General features: G+C 38.6%; 1 protein-coding gene and 1 long non-coding RNA gene across 3 annotated transcripts in view; one reads left to right on the top strand and one right to left on the bottom strand.

Annotated features, from left to right (window-relative positions):
• PITPNC1 (phosphatidylinositol transfer protein cytoplasmic 1) overlaps positions 1-24,065 on the bottom strand; it is a 432,818-nt gene that overhangs the window by 231,031 nt on the left and 177,722 nt on the right. For both annotated transcript variants that reach the window (XM_069076613.1, XM_069076614.1), the window contains exon 2: positions 7,616-7,764. In XM_069076613.1, coding sequence (XP_068932714.1) covers positions 7,616-7,682 — 67 coding nt within the window. In that variant the 5' untranslated portion in view covers positions 7,683-7,764. The remainder of the gene's footprint in view (positions 1-7,615; positions 7,765-24,065) is intronic.
• The window catches only part of LOC138152623 (uncharacterized), a 634,969-nt gene that overhangs the window by 585,991 nt on the left and 24,913 nt on the right, over positions 1-24,065 (top strand). The gene's annotated exons all lie outside the window — the stretch shown is intronic.

Raw genomic sequence — 24,065 nt, 5'->3', positions numbered from 1 at the left:
CCAACACGACTAATGTAGAAATATGTTTAAAGACAAAAAGAAAGAGCAGAACCAGGAGAAATTTGCACACAATTACAGACACAACATATGTGTGATGACCACCTTTGATGGACTGGACTCTTTTCAGTAATGCAAGGTTATAAGACAACTCCAAAAGACTCATGATGTCTACATTCAGAGAAAGAACTAGAAAGAACAGTTAGAATGCAGATTGAAGCAACCTACCTGCTCTCTTTCTTTTTCTTGTTTGGTTTTGTTTCCTCTTTCCCATTGTTCATTCCATAGGTTACAATCCTTCTTTATAACCTGACTAATGTCTAATGTCAAAGTATTTGCAAATCCTATACTTGATTGCATGCCACCATGGGGTGGGGGGAGCAGAGGAAGGGGGAGAAAATTTGAAACTCAAGGGACTGTGGAACTGAATCTTGTAAACTAAAAGTAAACAAACATTAATAAAGACAAAAAACAAGAGTTAAAAAAAAAGAAAGAAAAAAAGAAGGGATAACAAACATCTCCAAAATACCTCCCTAGACTTATATGCATATATATACAAACACACACACACACACACACACACACAAAACATAACTGTAAACAATAAAAGATGATGGCAGAACCCATAAGAGTGGGTATAGATATTGACATCATCATGCACCTGAGGTTCCAAGTCAGTCATTTCTTCTTCCTCACCGCACACTGTTACTCCATTCCTCATTTTCCACATTTGCCTCTCACTCAGTTCCAGTAAATCATAAACTACTTTTGAGGCTAGTATATTTCACCTGAATAGTACAAACCCCACAGGGCCATATATGCTATGCTCCAAAGCTTAATGACAAAAATGAAGTGTGGGGGGAGTGTATGAATGAGACATTCAGCTACAGTTACTCAGTTTGTATCTGAGGCCTGCTAAAGTCAACTCTGTGTGCCTGAGTTTCCTCAGCTGTAAAATGAAGAAGATGAACTTAATGGTCTCTACTAGATCTAAATTTCACAACTGTGGAAGAAGTTTGCAATCCTACTTTGCCACTTTGTCTTGGCATCTGTTCTCTCTCTAACCAGAAACTTCTCAAGTGCTTGGGATAATGACATTGATCTTAACTGGGTTTTCTCATTGGCCTGTGTAGGCCACCATGAAATACAGGGTAAGTCAGAGAGCCAGTTCCTCAGCTTGGGAAGTAAACAGTGGAGATTTTAGCTAAAGTTTCTCATTTAATGCCAACAACATAGTCACATTAAGGAACTTACACAATCTCACATCCTCAAACCCTAAGGACCTTTCAAGGGTTCCTATGTCATGCAGAAAAGGGCCATTTACACTTAATGACGGAAAAGATGGAACATTCTTTCCTTACACAGCAACTACACAGTGTGGTGTTTGGGACTAGTGGGAGATATGTTGCTCTCTCCACATGGATCAAATCAGATATTAGAGAAGCATCATAGTTAGAAGTTGGCAACTCTCACTGGACGGGCACCTGCCAGGACAGGCTAATTAATCTAGCATCCGTGTTGATGAAGAACATGACACTTCATGACTGAAAAACAAACCCTGAAATAGATTCCATCTTTTCTCCAATTCCAACCTCCATGCCAGCTAGACCTCCACCCTAACCCCAGACCAGATTCTGTCCCCAAAACACTCCAGTAGGAAGGGACTAGGAAGATGGTACACAAAGAGTTGTTGCAAAAAGGGACAAAATTAAAAATATTGCTCCCATCTGATTTTGTGTAACAGTCATTATTTAGAAAAAGGGTTCTTCTCTGGGCTTTGTGAACTTGTTTTTATTTTTAAATATTGATAACTATTTCAATACAATCAATTTCCATGGTGATTCTCTGCCTTTTTTTAATCCATTTAAAAGCGTAACTTTTAAAAGGGGTTTAAGGGGTCTACAGGCTTCACCACACTGCAAAAGGGGTCCATGACACCAAAAAAAAAGCCTAATAATATCTAATCTTGAGACAGGCATCATGGCACAGTGAATAAGGAGCTGGGTGATAAAACATATAGAGTGTTGGTCTTGGAATCAATATGACTTAAACTCCAATCCTGTCTCAGACATTTACTATCCAGTGGTCCTGGGCAAGTCACTTAACATCTGAGCCTCAGTTTCCTCATTTGTAAAAAGGAGGCAATAATAACAGCACCTACCTCATAGGGGTATTGTCAACATTAAAATAGATAAAGGGGCTGTAAAAACTTTAAAGTGCTCTATGAACATAGAAGGAAGAAAGCATTTATTTATTATGTGCTAGGCACTGTGCTAAGTACTTTCATAAGTGTTATTTAACAACCCTGGAGGTAGGTACTATTATCTCAATTTTAGAGTTAAGGAAACTGAGGCAGAAAGAGGTTAAGTTACTTGCTCAGGCTCACACAGCTAGCAAGTGTGTGAGGTCAAATTTGAACTTAGGTCTTCCAGATACCAAGTCTAGCGCTCTATCCATTTCATCACCTAAATAGTTCTGATAACTTAAGGAAGCTGAGTTAAGTGACTAGACCAAGGTCACATAAGCTAGTAAGTGTACAAAGTCAGATCTGAACTCAGGAAGATGAGTCTTCTTGATTGCAGGCCCTATACTAGGGGATGCAGAACCTGCGGCCTCAAGGTCATATATGGCCTTCTATGTCCTTGGATGTAGCCTTTTGACTGAGTCCAAGTTTTACAGAATAAATCCTTTTATGAAGGGGATTTGTTCTGTGAATTTTAGATTCAGTCAAAGGACTGCACTTGAGGACTTAGAGGGCTATATGTGTCCTTAAGGCCACAGGTTCCCCACCCCTGGACAACTCTATCTACTATACCACCTAGCTAGCCTCCACATGACTATAGAAGTCATTTTCGGGGTGGCCAGGTGGCTCAGCGAGTAAGAGCACCAGCCCCAGCATCAGGATGACTTGGGGATCGAATCCGGGCTCAGATACTTAGCACCACACCCAAAAATAACTGGCCGGGTAACCTTGAGCAAGTTACTTAACCCCAATTGCTTAAAAAAAAAAGTCATTTTCATATTTGGTCAATGGCAGACAATTTATAATTTCATTAAACCTATGTGCATGTGATGCCTTTCCTACTATAACAGGAGTTCTTTGAGGGCATAGGTCAATTTGTGCTCTTCCATGTATGCCAAATACCTCATATAGTGAAAGATCCCATAAAGATTTTCTTTTGCATATTTGAACATGCACAAAAATAATTACACTGTTCTCTGTGCCTCAGAGTTTCTTTATCTACGATGTGGGATAGGCTCATTTTACAATCTCACAGTCCATTAGATATCATAGGGGAGGGTAAGATAGCATCTTAAAAACCATTTTTCTCCTAGGACTGAACAGAGGCTTTTCTTCCTAAGCCTTCTCCATTCTTAATGAGTACAGTATCTTCCCTAATGGAATACCAAGGAAAAGAAAGTAGAATCATCTACAAAAGAAAAAAAAAAGATGAATGCCTGTCTTCCTGTGTCTTCTTCAGCACTCTTTGCTCCAGAGAGAACACCTATCTCATATCTGTCCTTCCTTCCATTCTACCCCTCAGAATTGGGGATGCCAAAGCAGGAGAGTGAAGAACTAATTATTTTAGGGAAACATCCTCCAGGGCCCAGCCCACAACTCAGCTACCATTGCAAAGCAACAGCTGGTTGGTTGTTGAACTGGCTCCAAATCCTGGGAATTCACAGCTATTAATAACTGAGTTGGCTCAATCTCATTTGATGCAGGAATTCCCTAGTATTACATCCCTGGGCAAATGAGAAGAGCTTAGTTTAATCAGAACACAGTTTCTCCAGTTAAAGGACAGATCCTGAGAGAGTTCATGGAAACCTTGTTAACAGGACCCAATCCTTTCTGCAGTGAAAGAAATTCAGTTGGAGATTCAGTATCACAGGAATTGGGAGAGTAGGAAGGGGTGGAAATTTACTAACCAATGGGGAATGAGCAGTAGTGGATAGGAGAAGGTCTGCTGATTAAGGCAAGTGAGTAGTTTGAGAACTAATTCTTTTTGAAACATCTGACTATTCCCTTGGCACTTATACTTACTTGGTCACTACACTCAATGAATCAGCCTTTGGGCATTTTCCAACTTTTATTCACAACAGTGTGGGCCAAATAGGAGGGCCTTAGTTTGGGAAAGCAACTGAAGTGTTAAGGAAGGAATTTTGTGGAAAACCAATACCCAAAAATTCACAGCAAAACTTTTTGGAGAGACTCCTCCATTCTGGCTTCTGACCATCATGGCCAACAAAGGAGGGAAGATGCACATAAACAAATCCATCATGTCCTTGCAGAATGTCTCTTCTCTGCTACACCTAAATAAAGCTCATTTTGTTAACTCTTAGATGATCTATAAGTGTCTCATTACATTCAGACAACAAACCGGAAGCAGCAGACCAGCCTGAGGCAGGTCTGGTCTATAAGAGGAAGGATGTATCATTTTGGCATCTAAGAAACATGGATAATCAAGGCTTTAAGATAATTATTTTGTCGCCAGAAATCAATGGTCTACAGGCTGTTCATTATATGAGGACAATAAACTAGGGTCGCTGATGGTACAGAAAAATCTCATTGACTTTATGGATATAGCTCTGATTTGTTTTTCAAAATGGCTGGACCAATTCACAGCTCCCCTAACACTACAATAGTGTATCTGTTTTCCCTCAATCCCTCTAACAATTGTCATTTTCCATTCCTTTTCTTTTTTTTTTTATCTTTGTCTCTCTGACAGTCATTAAGCAGAACTTCATAGTTGCTTTAATTTGCATTTCCCAAATTATTAATGATTTGGAACCATTTTTCATATGGCTATTGATAACTTAGATTTATTCTTTTGAAAACAACCTATTGCCTATTTATTAGGAAATGTCTATCATTCTTTTTGCTTCAATCTGTTCCCCGTTTACCTAGGACATCAAATCTTTATCAGAAAAATTTGCTGTAAAGATTTTTTTTCCTAGTTGCCTCTTTTAACTTCCAATTTTAAATTCATTGGTGCTGTTTGTTCAAAACTTCTCAAATTTTATACAATCAAAATTGTTGATTCTATCTTCTTCAATCTTTTCTGTCTTCTGTGAACTTTTCCTCCATCCATAAATATGAAAGATCATTTCTTCCTTGCTCCTCTAATTTGATTATGTCAAACTCATGTATCTATTAGGCATTTATCTTTGTATATGTATATTGTGTCTGGGGTTGTTGGTCTGTACCTAATTCTGCCAGACTGCTTTCCATTCCAATTTTCCTAATAATTATTTTGACAAATAGTGATTTCTTAATCCAGGAGCTGGGGACTTTGGATTTATCTAGCTGCATTCATACTTTTGCATTCTATGAATCTAATGTTTCTAGTAACAAAACTCTATTTTATTAACCAGTTCTAAGTAGTTTTTTTGTAGTATACTTGGAAACCTGGTCACTACATTCAATATAATAAAAATTACAACACTATGTAACTTAATATATAGATTCAGTGCCATGCCAGTCTAACTACCAAAGGCTCACCTCAAAGAACTAGACAAAAACAAAAAGAAAAAAAAAAGAAAAAGAGATTCACTTGAAAGAATAAATGTTCAACAGCAAAGGAAACAATGTAGGAAAATACTGGAAAGCAAGGGAGACTAGCAGTACTCATTCTTCAATTCTATCAAAAAAAATAACAATCAAAACTATTTGATACTGGTTACTGGTTAAAATTTGATACTGGTTAATAAAAAAAACCAGAAAGATTAATTAATGGAAGAAATCAGGCACAGAAAACCCAGAAGTGAGGGGCGGCCAGGTAGCACAGCGAGTAAAAGCACCGGCTCCAGTGTTGAGAAGACCTGGAGATCGAATCTTGGGCTCAGACACTTAGCACCCACCCAGAAACACCTAGCCGTGTAACCTTGAGCAAGTTACTTAACCCCAATTGCTTAGGGGCAGCCAGGTGGGTGCACCGGCTCCAGTGTCGGGATGACCTGGATCAAATCCGGGCTCAGATACTCAGCACCACACCCAGAAATAACTGGCCTTGTAACCTTGAGCAAGTTACTTAACCCCAATTGCTTTTAAAAAAAAAAAACCACCCAGAAGTGAGCAGATATAATAGTTTAGTGTTCTATAAACCCAATGATATATACAATTTAGAGTTAGAACTTTCTAGCTGACAAAAAATGCCAGTAAAATTAGAAAGCAATTTGGGAGAAAGGAAACATATCTACATCTCATACCACATGCCACAATAACTACCAACTGGATACTTGACCTAGATATAAGAAAGCATAGTATAAATCATTCAAAGGAGATAACTTTATTGAGAAGAACATTTTTTTTGGCTACAGCAAAGTATATTACAGGATGTGCCCATCAACTGGGGAATGGTTGAGCAAAATATGTAATGGAAGTTTATTGCACTGTAAGAAACAACCAAAGGGGCAATTTCAGAAAAACCTGAGAAGACTTGTATGAACTGATGCAAAATGAAGTGAGCAGAACCAAGGAAACAATTTGTACAATCACAATGCTGACAAGAAAAAAAATGGAAAGACTTGAGAATTCTGATCGATGTAATGAACAATCACAATACCTGATGATTCCCAATGCTCAAGGATGTTTGCTACCTCTTCAGAGAGATGTAATACTCTAAATGTAAAAAAGATATGTTTGACATTGCCAATGTGTGGGTTTGTTTTGTTTGATTATAGTTATTTGTTGGAAGGGAGAGCTTTTTATTTTTTTTTTGTGGGAGAAAATGATGATGGTAATAAAAAAAAAGGAGTATTTTTTGGAAAATGCACCAAAAAGAAAGGAAGTCCAAAAAAGCTGAACAGTTTTTAAATTAATTTGTTGAATTTATTATATAGTTTTTGAAAAAAGCTTATGATAGAGATCTGTTGTTTCATACACTATTCTTTTTCTGTACTTTTTAAGTGTAAATGTTCATGTTTGATGTTTGTCAAGCTTAGAATAACAAAAAATTAAAATTAAAATCCCAGGGGAAAAACAATTGGAGGCCCAACTATTTTCTTTCCTTATTAATGTTATCATTTGATTGAAAGAACAAAAAGAAGTTCTGTGACATTTAAGACAGGATTTAATCTTAATGTCATTTTCATTGTGGGATGGGGAGGGGAGATGAGGTAGGAGAATTAAGGAGTGTGGCTAGTGGCCAAACAGTATCCAGAACCAATACTGGAAAAACAGGAAGTTGACAGCAGGGCTAGTGAAACATGAAACAAGAAAAGGCAATCCTTTGAAACTTCCAAAGTAAAATAAAAGTTTAGAAGTTTCTGTAATATATGCTGATAAGTCAAGTAAAAGATGGCCATCACTTTAACCCAGAAAATGAGTCATATTAAGAATCAGTATCTCTAGTTGAATTAGACCAGAGCAGGTTATATGTGAGGTGCTCCTTGAAAAATATTCACATTTTATAGCCCATATCAGATTGCATACTGTCTTGGGAAGGGAGGTAGGGAAAAAATTTAGAATTCAAAATCTTATAAAAGTGAATGCTGAAAACTAAACATTAATTAATTGTAAAAAAAGAAATACAGACAGCTTAAAAAAAAGAAAAGAAAAATATTCATATTTGATCAAGAAATCTCAAAAGGAGGGAAAACAGCGGCTGGGACTCACCTGTTGAGATAAACCCGCTTCTCTGTGAACTGCCCATTGCCATGGTTAGGGTCTTCAAAGGGCTCATTCTGGACAACCTCTACCCCTTCACCGCGGTCACTCTGCTCATGGCTATGTTTGCTGATCATGTATAGTTGTCCTATCTTGTACTGCAAAGAAAAAAGAAATAGAGAAGTTAATTCCACTGCTTTTCATCAACATCTAGCCAGGGGGGAAAAAAGCATTTATAAAGTACCTACTATGTGCCAATCACTGTGCTAAACACATTTTACAAATATTATCTCATTTGATCCTAACACACCAGCTCGCTGAGCGAGGAGCTATTATTATTCTCACCTTGCAGCTGAGGGAACTGAGAGAGAGGTTAAATAATTTATCCAGGGTCACATGGCTAACATAATGACAGTCAGTACTTCAATAGCACTTTAAGGTTGGCAAAGTGTTTTCCCTTTGTTCTCTTATTTGATACTAATCAACAGTCCTGAAAGGAGGAACTCAAATGTTTCTAGAAAGTTGGTCACACATCCTTGAACTCACCTCTGTATACAACCCATGAGGACTGAGGACTGGAGGCAGATGAATTCTGTTTTAGGGTATAGTAGTGGTAGGCACAGTGTGGCTTGTAATCCCCTTGTCAAAGTAACAATGACAGTGTCACATGGAAGCACATCTGTGACTTTAGACAAGTCAATCTCTCTGGGGCTCTTTTTTTTTTTTTTTTTTTTGCTATATAACACATAGAGGTCAGACTATATGATTTTTAGTGTACCATTCAATCCCAAAGCCCATGATCTTATATTTTCTCAGTTATCTTCTCTATGCAAAGGAATCCCAGATCTATACATCCAAGTCCTACAATCTCTCCCAAGCTCCAATCTCACATCACCAACCATCTACTGGACATTCAGGGGCTTTTTAAATTAAGTTTTGCTTTATTTTCAAACAAATACCTGCCTTTTCTCCTTTGTACCTTTCTTCCCCACCCTTAACCCCTGTTGAAAAAGCAAGAAAAACAAAATCACTGTTATAAACATGTAGTCAAATAAAATAAATTCTCACACTGGCAATGTCCAAATACAAAACATTTTGCCTATCAGACATTTTAAGCTGTATGTCCCATAGGCATCTTAAACTCAACATGTTCAAAAAAGAATTCACTATCTTTCTACCAAAACACACTCCTTTTCCAAATCTGCCTATTTGGGTTGAGGACACAACTGGTTTCCCAAACACCTAGGCTTGAAACCATAGTGTCATCCTTTTGTGAGTGAAATCTGAAATAAGTGATGAAACAAAGGTTTGAACTTCCAAGCATATCATCTCCCCTTTCATCCCCTTTCCCCCTACTCTCTTGTAGGATGAGATACTCTATTTAGTGTGTATGTCATTCCCTCCCTGAGCCAAATTCAATGAGAATCAGGTTTTGCCTTTTTGCCTTCCTGTCCTTCCCCTCCATTGTAACTATTTTTCCTTGCCTCTTCTATATGAGATAGTTTACCCCATTCTGTCTCTCCCCCAACAAATACATTCTTAGCAACATTTGGTAAAAGTATGTTCCATCTCTGTCCATGCATTTGTCATGCCTATATTTGAAGCAACAGTACAGAATTCCAAATCCAAATCCTAAACCCGTTCTCAGACAATACCTTCTTAACCAACCGTTCACTTTCCAAATCAATTTTTCTTTCTCATCTTCAATGGGCAACAGTGAGAAAAATGTATTCAATGCCCTTATGGCCTTCAGGTTCTTGTCCAAGACCATGTAAACTTTGACAATTTTTTTTTTATAAAGGAGAGTTCAATTTGGGGGCATGAGTTGAGGGATGGACAGAAGGGTAGTTTCAGAAATAATTTCAACGTAAAGACAAAAAACTTCAATAAAACATTTTTTAAATATCTGTAATCAAGAAGACTGAAAGAAAAGCCCCAAAAGGGGGATTAATGCTACTGATGGAAGGAAGGAAGGAAAGAAGGAAGGAAGGAGGGAGGGAGGGAAAGAGAGAGGGAACATCAATGAAACACTTAAAAATGAAGAGAACAGTAGAAAGTTCAGAGGAAGAAAAATACAACCAAAACTACTTTGGGCAGGTAGGTGGCACAGTAGATAAGAATGTTGTTCCTGAAATTAGGAAGTCTTAAGTTCAAATTTGACCTCAGACACTACGTAGAAGTTTTTCAGTCGTTCAGTCCTGTCCAATTCTTCTTGACCCTATACTGGGTTTTCTTGACAAAGATACTGGAGTGATTTGCCATTTCCTTCTCCAGTAGTTTTAGGCAGACAGAGGTTAAGTGACTTCCCAGTGTTGTACAGACAGTAATAGTCTGAGCCCAGATTTGAATTTAGGTTTTCCTGACTCCAGGCCCAGCACTCTCTCCACTGAGCCAACTAGTTGCCACTAGATATGTGACCCTGGACAAGTCACCACCCCTGCCCCTACCAGTGTTGTTGTTATGACAAAATGAGAGAATACTTGTACAAAATAAGTATTTTGCAAACTTAAAAGTGGTATATAAAAATGTTCACTATTATTATGGAATATTCTCTGTGTGTGTGTGTATATATATATATATATATATATATATAAAACATATATAAATGAATTGTGTATAACAAAGATTCCACAGATTCCTAAGCAATCCTATTTTTTCTGCTCTTTCCACATAGAAATACTTGTGTTTATTGATGTTTGTCAAGTTTATAAGAAAAAAGAAGTCACAAAAATACAGGAGGGCTTGAGAACCTGTTGTATTTCCTTTTCAGAAGAAGTAACAGAAGAATGCATGCATGCATGGGCAATAGCATTCAGAAGAAGCAAATTCAATTCACATAAGTAGGCAAGGAAAACCTTCATCTTAGGGCACTGCAGTGGAAATAAAAAAGGGTGGGGTGGGGGTGGCCTGGCATTATTTTCCCCTTTATGACAGGAGTGATGCCATTTTAGAATAAGCCTCCTTGTCACTGTTAAATGAACAGTCACATCTAATTCCTTTATTTTGCCTTCCTATATCCCAGTTTTTATGTGAGGCCAACCAAAAAGACAAGCTGAGATCTCCCTATCTCAGACTCCCAAGGCCAAGGACAGACTAGCAGATTAGAAAGTCTCTGTCTCCCCTCCCCTGAAACTATGGGAATCACAAATAGCCCCAAGGTCAATGACTGACTGGTTATGACCCTCATGACTGTTTGTTTCCTACATGCTGTAAATACTGTGGGAAATGAGTTGTGTTCAGAAATGTACTAGCCACCAAGGCACACTTCTATGTCTTTTTCCTGAGTAGGCTTCTAAATTAAATTCAGCCTTTTACTTGACTACTATTCCAAATAGTAATCAAATAGATTTTCTTCAATGACAGTTCTGACATTATTGATAATTCTGGCAGCTTGCAGGAAGTATGCAATACAGACTGGCCAAGGAACAAAAGACCCACCAGTCTTAATTTAATAATGTCAATCTGAAATTGACAGACCAACTAAATCACATCCCCTAGACACAGGGATGGAGTCAGTGACTAAAAGCAAAGGGGAGCTCATCCTTAGCAAATGAGAGAGGCAGCAGGGCCTTTATGGCTGTCATCTTTTCCTTTACTCCTCTCCCCCTTTAGGAAGCTCCATCCTGAGAAGTTAATCATTCAGCTGCCAGAGAGTAGAGGAGAGCAATAATTAAGAAGTTGCACTCTTTTACGTGAATGATTAGTTCTAAAGTGTGCAGGCCAAGATTGTGGTCAGTAGGGATGGCTAGTGTTCAGTGGCTATTTTCTAACTCAGGAGCAGTAAGGCTACTGTACAACCTCTTTAATGGGGATATTTCTTCATTTTTTTCTTTGTAACCGTTTCTTCTATTTCTTATAATCCATCCTGTCTCCATCCATTGGTTCAATATACAAATTCAATCTAAAGAAAAGACAGAAATCCAAAACCCCAATTACTCTCTCCTCCTAGAAAACATATGTCAGGTCGTTGAAAGCAAAAGCTCTAATGGTCTATGTCATCACTTATTCTGTCCACAAGGCCTTATCTTTAGCAACAAAGCACAGTGCCTCAAACTCGATTATGCAATAATAACAGCTAGAGGGAGCCAAGATGGCGGAGTAGAAGTAGGACCTTCCCGTGGCTCCAGCTTCCACCCTCTCCAATCCATGTAAAAAGGGGACTCTAAACAAACATTGGAGCTGCAGAACCCACAAAATGACATAGAGAAGCTAACCTCCCGCTGAGGACAGCCCGGCAGGTTGGCAGGAATCGGCCACCGAAGTGCTCTGGGAGCTGAGCCCAGCCACCCCACCAAGGCTTTAGCCCCAAGGCGGACCTGACCAACAGCGGCCAGAGGGACTCCAGATCAGCAGCAGCTGTGGCCATTTCCAGATTTATAAACACATAGATGCGAAGGACAAAGTGAGAGGTCAGTGCAGTCTGGACTTTGGGACCCAGTAAGTAGGAGTGCATGGCTTTTGGCCCCTGGGGCAAGAAGCCTCTGAGAGCCAGCCAGCACCACGTGGCAGCTTCAGCTCCTGACCTGCAGAGTGTAGGGGGACCAAGCACCAGTCTGAAGGGTAATCGCTCTTGCTTTAACCTGCTTGGATCTGGATTGCAGTCTAGGGTGGAGGTCCTGGGGTGTGTGTCCAGCTTGCCAGAGCATGTGGAGGCCTCAGAGGGGGCACCCAACTAATACCTCCGGCAGCTGAGAAAACCCCAGCGTTTGGGACAAAAGCCCCCCTGTCTGGTGGCAGAGTCCTACTGTGGCAAAAAGCCCAGGCAGGGGTCAAGTGACTGAGGGGCAACATGACCAGGCAAAGGAAACAAAGCGGATGCAAGATTCCAACATTACACTCCTATTTTGGGGACAAAAAGGAGCAAAGCATGTAAGAGGAAGAAAGCAGTGAAGTCAGAACTGCACCAAAAGCTTCAAAGGAAAATACAAGCTGGTTACAGGCTATAGAGGACCTTAAGAAGCAGATAAGAGAAGTGGAGGAAAAATTGGGAAGAGAAATGAGAACAATGCAAGAAAATTATAAAATGAGAGTCAACAGCATGACTGAGGAATATAATACCTTAAAAAACAGACTGACTCAAATGGCAAAAGAGGCTAAAAAAGGCAATAAGGAGAAGAATGACTTAAAAAGCCAAATTTGCCAGAAGGAAAAAGAATCTCAAAGGCTCAATGAGGAGAATCATTGCTTCAGAATTAGATTGGAGCAAATGGAAGCTAATGACTATGAGAAATCAAGATGCTGTTAAACAGATCCAAACAAATGAAAGAATAGAAGGCAATGTGAAATATCTCATGGGAAAAACCACTGACCTGGAAAATAGATCCAGAAGAGATAATTTAAAAATTATTGGACTACCTGAAAGCCATGACCAAAGTAAGAACCTAGAAATCATCCTCCAGGAAGTTCTCAAAGAAAACTGTCCTGATGTTTTAATACCAGAGGGCAAAATATAGTTTGAAAGAATCCACCAATCACTCCTTAAAAAGATCCCAAAAAGAAAACTCCTAGGAATATTATAGCCAGATTCCGGAATTCCCAGATTAAGGAGAGAATATTACAAGCAGCCAGGAAGAAACAATTTGAATTTTGTGGAAACACAATCAGGATAACTCAGGATCTGGCAGCTTCTACACTGAGGGACCAAAGGGCTTGGAATATGATATTCTGCAGGTCAAAGGAGCTGGGATTAAAACCAAGAATCACCTACCCATCAAAATTGAGTATCATGTTTCAGGGGAAAATATGGTCATTCAGTGGAATACAGGACTTTCAAGCATTCTTGCTGAAAAAACCAGAGTTGAATAGAAAATTTGACATTCAGATACAAGAAGCAAGAGAAGCATGAGAAGGTAAACAGGGAAAAGAAATCAAAAGGAACTTATCAAAGTTGAACTATTAACATTCCTACATGGAAAAACAATAATTGTAACTTATGAAACTTTTCTCAGTAGTTGAAGGGATTAGAAATATGTATATTTCTAATGTGTGTATATATGTTTACAGGTATACATAGATAGAGGGCATAGGACCAATTTAATAGGAAGGGATGATACTTAAAAGGTGAAATTAAGAGGTGAGAGAGGAATATAATGAGAGGAGACGGGGAGAGACAGATTGGGGTAAACTATCTCATACAGAAGAGGCAAGGGAAAATGGTTACAATGGAGGGGAAGAATAGGAAGGCAAAAGGGAATGGGTCAACCTTATTCCCACTAAATTTGAATTGAGGAGGGAATGAAATACACACTAAATAGGGTATCTCACCCTCCAGGAGAGTAGGGGTAAAAGGGGATGAGAGGGGGGATGATGGAAGGGAGAGCAGGCTGGCGAGGAGGGAAGTTGGAAGCACCCACTTTTGAAAAGGGACGGGATCAAAGTAGAGAACAGAACAAGTGGGAGGTGGGATAGGAGGGAGGGAAATATAGTCAGTCTTTTACAATACATCTACTACGTTAATGTTTTGCATTAGCTACACATGTACAACCTATACTGAACTGCTTATCTTCCCAGTAAGGGTGGGTGACAAGGAAGGAAGGGAGGAAATCTGGAATTCAAAGTTTTAAAATCAAATATTCAAATATATATACTATTGCATGTAATTGAGAAATAAGAAATACAGGCACTGAGGCATAGAGATCCACTGGAAAAGTCGAAAAGGGTATGGGAAAAAAATATGGGAGAGAGCAGATTGGAGAAGGTTATACCCTGTGGGACTGCTATTTTGGGGGTGGTGGGTAGGGGAAAAACGGGGAGAAAATTTGTAACTCAAAATCTGGCGGAAATGAATGATGTAAATCAGAAGTTAATAAAGCATTTAAAAAAATAATAATAATAGCTAGCACTTTTAGGGTTTGCTAAAATGCTTTACCTGTAATAATCTCATTTGATCCTCACAAAAACCTTGGAAGGAAATTCCTATTATTATCTCCATTTTACAGATGAGGAAACTGTGGTTGAGAGAGGTTAAATGACTTGCCCAGGGTCACATAGCTATTGAGTGAGGAAGGATTTGAACTCACAACTTTCACACTTGAAGTCCAACTCTTTAACCATAATGCTACCTAAATTTATTGTATGAGTGACCCACATATGACCGAGCATCATCTATATGACATTGGGACAATAAAATTAATGATGCAATTCCAAAGATTCTGGACATTTTCATTTGGATATCTATTGTCATCTCCAATTTAACCCAATTTATCCCAAACTACCCTAACTAAATTTTCTCAGCTTCCCTCAGGAAGTCGCTCAGTCTCAAAACTTTTATAGTCAAACTTTGATTTTTCCCACTCTTGCCCCCCAGAGGCAGCTATGGATGGATAGAGCACTGGGCCTGAAGTAAGGAAGACATGAGTTCAAATCTAGTCTGATACTTAATGGACTTAAGACCCAGAGCAACCTGTCTACCTCAGTTTCCTCAACTGCAAAATGGAGATAATAATAGCACCTCGTACCAACAAGCTCAAAAGGTTGTTGTGAAGATTAAAAGAGATAATATTTTTAAAGCATTTAGTATATTGTCAGGCTTAATTAAATTTACCCCCTCTTTTCACCCACTAATCAGCTACCAGGTCTTATCTCTTCTATTCATATAATTTCTCCTCCATCCTTCCCTGCTTTGCCCTATCTACTGTTGCCACCTTAAATTAAGACATTCATTAGCTCTGGCCTACACTATTAAAATAGCTTCCTAATTGGCTTTTTCCCATTTCCAGGCTTTCCCTACTCCACTCTATCAGAGAGACTGCTGCCAGACACATCTTCATAAAATGCAGCTTAGATCCTCACAAAACTGCTCAAAACATTTCATGGCTCCCTATAGTGAAATGGAAACTCTTCAGTCTGAAATCTAAGGCCAATATAACCTCAACCTCTTGTAGCCAGGTTTTGGGGAGATTGATTTCTCTGCAGACAGAGAAACAAGATTCTAAGAGTTTCTGGGAAATGTAGTCTCAAAAAGTTAGCATTTTTCTCTCCATCTTATGAGATACTATGGGACCCTCAAACGAGATATGCTCAGAAATATTGGACTGGAAAAAGAATACCATGCATGCATTTCAAGGGAGAGAAAAGTAAAGGAGACCAGTATTATATATACAGAGAGAATGAAAAGGGATGGCAAGGCCAGTCATGACTGGTACTGAGAGCAAACAGGCTCCATCATGGCAGTATTTGTGGTATTTTTGTACACTAAAAGGTAGTACAACTGTGACTATAATATGGGCATGTCTGATCAGTTGGGAACTTTTCCCCTGACTGAGAATTCCTGTAGATGATGGGCTTTTGACCCCTTTAACTCATTCCCCACCACACTTTCTGTCTGATAGGATAGATGATTAATTCATAGTTTTGTGGCTCTTTTAAAGTTAATTACATATATATATATATATATATATATATATATATATATATATATATATTTTTGCTTTTATTGGAGGGCAGTTGGGATTAAGTGACTTGTCCAAGTTTACACAGCTAGTTTTTGTGTTAAATGTCTGAGGCCAGATTTGAACTCAGGTCCTCCTGATTCCAGGGCCAGTGCTCTATTCACTGTGCCACCTAGCTGCCCCCTCTACTATTTTAATTAGTATTTTATAGGTGGCTTGCCCCAGATATAAAATTATGATTGGTCATAACTTCTTTTAATCTATGTATTTTGATATTTGGCAACATAGTGGTGTTTAGAAAGAAAGTGACTGGCATTGGTATTATAGAGAGATAGCGGCCTAAGCCATCTGTTTAAAATGCTAGGATTCTAACCTAGCTGGGGGCTCTGAGCAAATGAAAGACAATCTTATTGATAAATTTTTTTTCATATTTTGTATAAATGCCCCAAAATTGGACAAAAGTACAACCCAAGATTTCCCTGCCCTTAGACTAAAGTGGTGATTGCCTATCTGAAGGATACTAGGTTATATGGGATCATGTTCATTGTTTTTACAAGGATGCAGTTGAAGGCGGTAAGGACAGAGGTGGAACAGCTTAGTGGGAGAAGCTTTCTCTAGACAGCCCATATTCCAAGGATGAGAGCCAGAGTAAGGGGTGGGTACCTCTTCCTTGAATTTTCACCTTCATATTTCAAATGTGAACAGCACAAAGGTTATATTATATCTTCATTTTATCTTATCATACCACCAATACATACTCCACGAATTATATTTTCACATCCTCTTATCTTAGTGTTCTCTTCACTAGAAATGTCCTTCACCCACATCTATCCTCATTGATTTTGTACCAATGCTTCAAAGTCCAGGTCAAACACACCCACTGATTCACCAACAAAACGTGGTCTTTCCTCTAGATTCTCATAATATCATGTACTTCTCTTACAGAATTTATCACATCCCTCGTTCTACAGCTATATTAAAAACAGGTAGATTACTGCATAATAAAGGTAGTTTTAGGAATTTTTCTATAGAAAACTATATATACAGACATAGATATAGATATCAAATAACTATAATCTAATAATGTAAATAAAAATAAAAATATAATACTGAATGCCAATAATCAAGGATGTTCCTAAAAGAAAGTGAAAGGAGGATAAGGTTATGAGCATTTATATACCATCTATATGAGCCAAGCATTGTACTAAGAGTATTTACAATCTCATTTCTTTCCTCACAACAACCTTGTGGGGAAGGTGCTTTTATTATCTCTAGTTTACGTTTGAGGAAACTGAGGCAAACAGTGGTTAAGTGACTTGCCCAGGGTCATACCTGGAATGCTTGCCTTCCTGTTCTCCAACCACTGATTTCTCTATTCTTTTAAGTTCTAACTAAATTCCTACCTTCTACAGGAAGCTTTCCCTAATCCCTCTTAATTGCAGTGCTCCCCTCGGGTTATTTCCTATTTATTATTAATATAGATTGCTTTATATTATTTTATTTATTATTTTTATTTATATATTTGTATTTAATTTCGATATTATTTTATTTATTATTTTTGCTTATTGTCTCCCCTATTAAACTGTTAGCTCTTTGAGTTAAGAGATTGTCTTCTGCCTCTTTTTTGATATTCCTAGTGCCTAACACATAGTATAGTAGGCAGTTAATATGTTTATTGACTTGATTAGTCACAAAGCTAAGTATCTGAAGTATATTTGAACATAAGTCTTCCTGACTCCTGGTCCAGCTCTCTAACCACTGTACCACAGAGAGAAGATACACCAGCCTCTCTTAGCAGAGGTAGGAAACTATTTTATTCTTTGTTACAAGGGATGGCTCTCTGAAAAGGGTTAAGGGGAGAGATAAGCTTAGAAATGAAGGTGATGCCAAAATAAAAAACCATCTATACAACTTTTAAAAATAAAGTACAGTTCTGTACATGTCACTCCCTTACTCAATAAACTCCAGTAGTTCCCAATTACCTCCAAGATCAAATGCCAAATTCTCCATTTGGTGTTCGGAATTTATGATCACCACCACCCCTGCCCTACCTTCAGTCTTCTTATACCTTACACTCACCCATCTGAAATATCTGCCATGATCTGGTAACACTGGCCTCCTGTTGTTCAAGACATTCAATCTCTGTACCCCAAGCATTTCCACTGGCTCTCTACTGTGCTTGGAATACTTTCCTTCTTTGTCTTCACCCAGGGTTCCTTGAGGTCTCAACTAAAATCCTATCTTCTACAGGAAGTCCTTTCCTAAATCCCTTAAACCAAACGTCTTCCCTCTATTATCTCCAATTTATCCTGCATGTATCTTGTTTGTTCTCTCCCATTAGACTGTAAGCTCCCTGAGAGCAGGGACTATCCTTTGCTTTGCCTTGTATTCCCACATTAGCAATAGTACCTAGCACACACTAAGCTAATAGATGTTTACTGACTTGACTACTTGAGTACAATGATATTCTATAGTGTGAATGTGACTGAAGGGCTGTCATATGGATGAACACTTCATACTTCTAATGCTTAGCCCCAGATGGCAGAACACAGAGAACTGGGCGGCGCATGTAGAAATAGATTTTAGCTTCATATTAGGAAATACTAGTTACTCAGACAAAATGGAATGAGATCCCTGAGAATATACTTAAGTTCTGTCACAAGAGGGCTTCAAGAAGGATCTGGACCCCTCAATTCTCAATGAACACTTGTCAAATATGTAGAGGGCACCATAGCTGCATCTTATAGGAGAGATTACATGTGTTCTAAGGTCCTTTCCAACCCCAATCTGGTGATTCTACTGGCAGAGTCATTTTATTTTTTAAAATTATTTTTTATTTTAAATTTCGGATTCCAAATTCTCTTCCTTCCCCCCAACACCTCCCCCATTCATTTTGAGGAAAAGCAGTATGATATCCATTATACCTGTTAAATCATACAAAACATTTCCATATTAGCCATTTTTTTAAAAAGCAAGGAAAAATAAAATGAAAAAATTATTCTTTAATTGGCACTCAGTTCATCAGTTCTCTCTTTCTGAAGGTGGATAGCATTTTTTCATCATGAGTCCTTCGGAATTGACCTTTGAGAGCCAGGACTAATGTACTTTTGTAACTCCTGTAGCAGAGAAGCATATGTGTGACACAGGGGACAAAAAAAAGAGGTGTGGAATTTAATCAAACCAGGATAAATCAAAGCAAAAACTGCAGAAGCTGTTTTCCTTATTAGATGAATTGCTCTTAAGAGTTTAGGCTTTGGATATAACCAAAAAAAAGCATATAAAGTCAGTGGCTTAAGCTTTGATTTTTCAAAAGATAACTTTTGTTATGTTATCTGAGTTTTTATGTCAGTCCTAGGAACTGTTCTCAGTTGGAGCTATAGAGCAATTAAGTTCCAACATTGTCAAATCTATTATTATAATTCCCAGAGTTTAGGTAATCATAATTACTGGCAATCATGATTACAGACAGCTCCATGCTGCAGGCTGAGGCTTAGTATGAGCTATTATCAGAGCAGTCACCCAAAATAATCATCCATGTAGTAAAATACATGATGTCGAGAGATAGATCTTCGTAGGCTCTCACTGCACTGTTCCTCCCTCAGAACTGAGAAATCTGAGTGATAGCAGGGTTACATAATGCAGTCACTTAAGACAAGCCATTTAATCATGGCTTTGACGCCTGCTTTGTATTTCTGCAAACAGACACCATCAATTTACTTAATAACTGTTTCATCCCTTAACCTCAGCACACCAAATGAGTTGTTACTAATGTCATTACAAACTACCCCCAAGCTGGTACTTCTGTTTGTGGAAAATGAATAGTGAGTGGCAGATACATACCAGGTGCCATCTCTGCCCTAAAGATGAACAGGACAGAGAGGTAATTTATAGACAGGATGTTTCAAGTTTCAGATACGCTTAGATCTATTTGTGAGAGATTATCATTCACAATGTCATTACGGTTAAATACAGTGGTATTTAGAGATCAAGAACCTGAGTTCAAAAAAGGCCTTAGACACTTTAAGTAGCTCTGTAGGTTGCTTTGATTATGCCACTTTTTTTTGTTAATTCAGTTTTATTTTTTTCATTTTTCAAATGCTTTATTAACTTCTGATTTACATCATTCATTTCCACCAGATTTTGAGTTACAAATTTTCTCCCCGTGTTTCCTCTACCCACTACCCCAGAATAGCAGTCCCACAGGATATCCCCTCCTCCAGTCTGCTCTCTCCCATATCTTCTCCCATACCCCCTTAGACTTTTCCAGTATGGCATGTTTGGATCTCTATGCCCTAGTGCCTGTATATCTTCTCTCCCAATTACATGTAAGATAGTATTAATAATAGTATATATGTATATATAATTTCAAACATTTGATTTTAAAACTTTGAATTCCAGATTCATTCCCTTCCTCCCTTGTCACCCACCCTTACTGGGAAGATAAGCAGTTCAGCATAGGCTGTACATGTGTAGCTAATGCAAAACATTAACATAGTAGATGTATTGTAAAAGACTAACTATAGTTTCCCTCCCTCCTATCCCACCACCCACTGCCTCTATTCTCTACTTTGATACCATCTCTTTTCAAAAGTGAGTGCTTCCAACTTGCCTCCTCTCCTGCCTGCCCTCCCTTCCATCATTCCCCATCTTTTCCCCTTCCCCCTACTCTCCTGTAGGGTGAGATTCCCTATTTAGTGTGTATTTCATTCCCTCCTCAAGCCAAATTCTGTGAGAATAAGGTTGATCCATTCCCTTTTGCCTTCCTATTCTTTATGAGATAGTTTACCCTATTCTGTCTCTCTCCATCTTCTCTCATTATATTCCTCTCTCACCTCTTAATTTCCCCTTTTAAGTATCATCCCTTCCTATTAAATTGGCCCTGTGCCCTCTATCTATATATACCTGTAAGAATATATACACACATTCACACATGTATTCATACGCCCATATACCCTCCGATACAGACATATATGTATTTATGTATGTATATTTATTTCTATTCCCTTCAACTATTTCCATACTGAGAAAAGTTTCATCAGTTACACTTATCATTTTTCCATGCAGGAATGTTAATAATTCAACTTTCATCAGTGGCTTATGATTTCTTTTGCCTGTTTACCTTCTCAAGCTTCTCTTGCTTCTTGTATCTGGATGTCAAGTTTCTATTCAATTCTGGTTTTTTCATTAAGAATGCTTGAAAGTCCTCTATTCCACTGAATGACCATATTTTCCCCTGAAACATGATACTCAGTTTTGCTGGGTAGGTGATTCTTGATTTTAATCCCAGCTCCTCTGCCCTCCGGAATATCATATTCCAGGCCTTTCAATCCCTCAGTGTAGAAGCTGCCAGATCCTGAGTTATCCTGATTGTGTTTCCACAATATTCAAATTGCTTCTTCCTGGCTGCTTGTAATATTCTCTCCTTGATCTGGGAATTTCGAAACTTGGCTATAATATTCCTAGAACTTTTCTTTTTCGGATCTTTTTCAGGAGGTCATCGGTGGATTCTTTCAACCTCTATTTTGCCTTCTGGTTCTAAAACATCAGGGCAGTTTTCCTTGAGAATTTCTTAGAGGATGATTTCTAGGTTCTTTCTTTGATCATGGCTTTCAAGTAATACAATAATTTTTAAATTATCTCTCCTGGATATATTTTCCAGGTCAGTGCTTTTTCCCATGAGATATTTCACATTGCCTTCTATTCTTTCATTTGTTTGGATCTGTTTAACATCCTCTTGATTTCTCTTAAAGTCACTAGATTCCCTTTGCTCCAATCTAAGTCTGAGGAAACGATTCTCCTCATTGAGCTTTTGAGATTCTTTTTCCATCTGGCAAATTCAGCTTTTTAAGGTATTCTTCTCCTCATTGCCTTTTTGAGCCTTTTTTTTGCCATTTGAGTTAATCTATTTTTTAAGGTGTTATTTTCCTCAGTCAGGCTGTTGACTTTCATTTTGTAATTTTCTTGCATTGTTCTCATTTCTCTTCCCAATTTTTCCTCCACTTCTCTTATCTGCTTCTTAAGGTCCTCTATGGCCTGTAACCAGTTCTTATTTTCCTTTGAAACTTTTGGTACAGGAGTTCTGACTTCACTGTCTTCCTCCTGTTCCATGCTTTGCTACATTTTTGTCCTCAAAATAGGAGTCTAATGTTGGAATCTTCTGTCTGCTTTGTTTCCTTTGCCTGGTCATGTTGCCTCTCAGTCGTTTGACCCCTGGGCTTTTTGCCACAGTAGGACTCTGCCACCAGACAGGGGAACTTTTGTCCCAAACGCTGGGATTTTCTCAGCTGCCGGAGGTATTAGATGGGTGCCCTCTCTGAGGCCTCCACATGCTCTGGCAAGCTGGACACACACCCCAGGACCTCCACCCTAGATTGCAATCCAGATGCAAGCAGTTTAAAGCAAGAGCGATTACCCCTCAGACTGGTGCTTGGTCCCCCTACACTCTGAAAGCCAGGAGCTGAAGCTGCCATGTGGTGCTGGCTGGCTGTGTCATATCTCAAAAGTCCAGACTGCACTGACCTCTCACTTTGTCCTTCGCATCTATGTGTTGATAAATCTGGAAACGGCCACAGCTGCTAGTGATCTGGAGTTCCTCTGGCAGGTGGCTGGTCAGGCCTGCCCTGGCGCTAAAGCCTTGTGGGGCTGGGCTCAGCTCCCAGAGCATTGCGCTGGCCGATTCTTGCTGGCCTGCCAGGCTGTCCTCAGCGGGAGGTTAACTTCTCTGTGTCATTTTGTGGGTTCTGCAGCTCCAAAGTTTGTTTAGAGTCCCCTTTTTACATGGATTGGGGAAGGTGGAAGCTGGAGCAGCGGGAGGTACTGCTTCTACTCCACCATCTTGACTCCACCCCCAAATAGGTGCTATTTTAATCCTCATTTTACAGATGAGGAAACTGAGGCTGAGAGAGATAAAGTGACTTGCCCAGGATGAAAGGTCAATGAAGTGGAAAGATTTGGAATTACGCTAGAAAAAAAAATGATTAAAATGTCAATAACTAACAAGGATCATATTGCTAGATTTACTTCCCCCAAAGAGGTTAAAGAAAAGTCCCATATATATATCAAAATACTCACAGTAGCTTTTTGAAGTGGTAAAGAATTAGAAACAAAGTAGATACCCATTGTTTGAGAACTATCTAAAAGAATTTTAGTACATGAAGGTAATGGAATATTATTGTGCTGTAAGAAACAACAAATAGGAAGAACTCAGAAAGGCACGGAAAGACATACAAAGTGATATAGAATGAAAGACATTGAAGAAAACAGTATTTGCAATGACCACAACAATGTAAACAGAAAGAACAAAAACAAACAAAAAACACCAAAAAAAATACCTGAAACTAAATCTTGTATAATTATCATGACCAACTCTTACTCCCTCCCTAAAGTAGAGATGGAAAATATATCTTGCTTCCTTCTTTGTAGAAGTACAGAGTTTTAGTATGGAATACTGCATACACTTCCAGACTCATTTAATGTCTCGTTTAGTTTTGTTAAAACATTTTTTTTCCTGTTCTTTCTTTTTTATTGGTTGCAAACGGAATGGCTCTTTGGGTAGGGCAGAATTAGAGATCTAATCAGAAATGAAGGTAATGTAAAAAAGATATCAATAAGAATTTTTAAAAAGAAATATATACTAACCCTGAACTCCCTCTTCTCCCTAAGTCCATGCCACGAAACCCTTCTACATTTTTGATCAATCCTCTCTTCTTTTAGTGAGAAAGAGTTGACCATTTTCTTTGCCAGTATTAACCTCTCTCACTATTCCCTCAGTCACCTCCCTTCCCATTTCCTCCAGCAGTTTATCCCATCCCCACCTCTCTCATTCTTAATCTCACCACCAACTGAATCTCTTTTTACCAAAACCTAAAAACACATTGGCCACTATGTGCCAAACCACTGCAAAAACAAAAAAAGTATCTTTTAAAAATCATTCACTTGATCCTGCTCCTCAAGCCATTATCTTCTATCTCTACTTCCTTTTGATGCTAAACTCCTGGGAAGAATTTCCCAATTATTCACTGTTTGCTCTTAATTAAGCATCCACATCTCTCTCCCACACCACCAACTCC

The sequence above is a fragment of the Petaurus breviceps genome, unplaced genomic scaffold, assembly GCF_028583685.1.
Source record: "Petaurus breviceps papuanus isolate PSGF00001 unplaced genomic scaffold, PetGlider_PUasm1.0 90925, whole genome shotgun sequence".
Lineage (NCBI taxonomy): Eukaryota > Metazoa > Chordata > Mammalia > Diprotodontia > Petauridae > Petaurus > Petaurus breviceps.
Note: the sequence above shows the minus strand (reverse complement) of the source record. Positions and strands in the feature narration are given on the sequence as shown.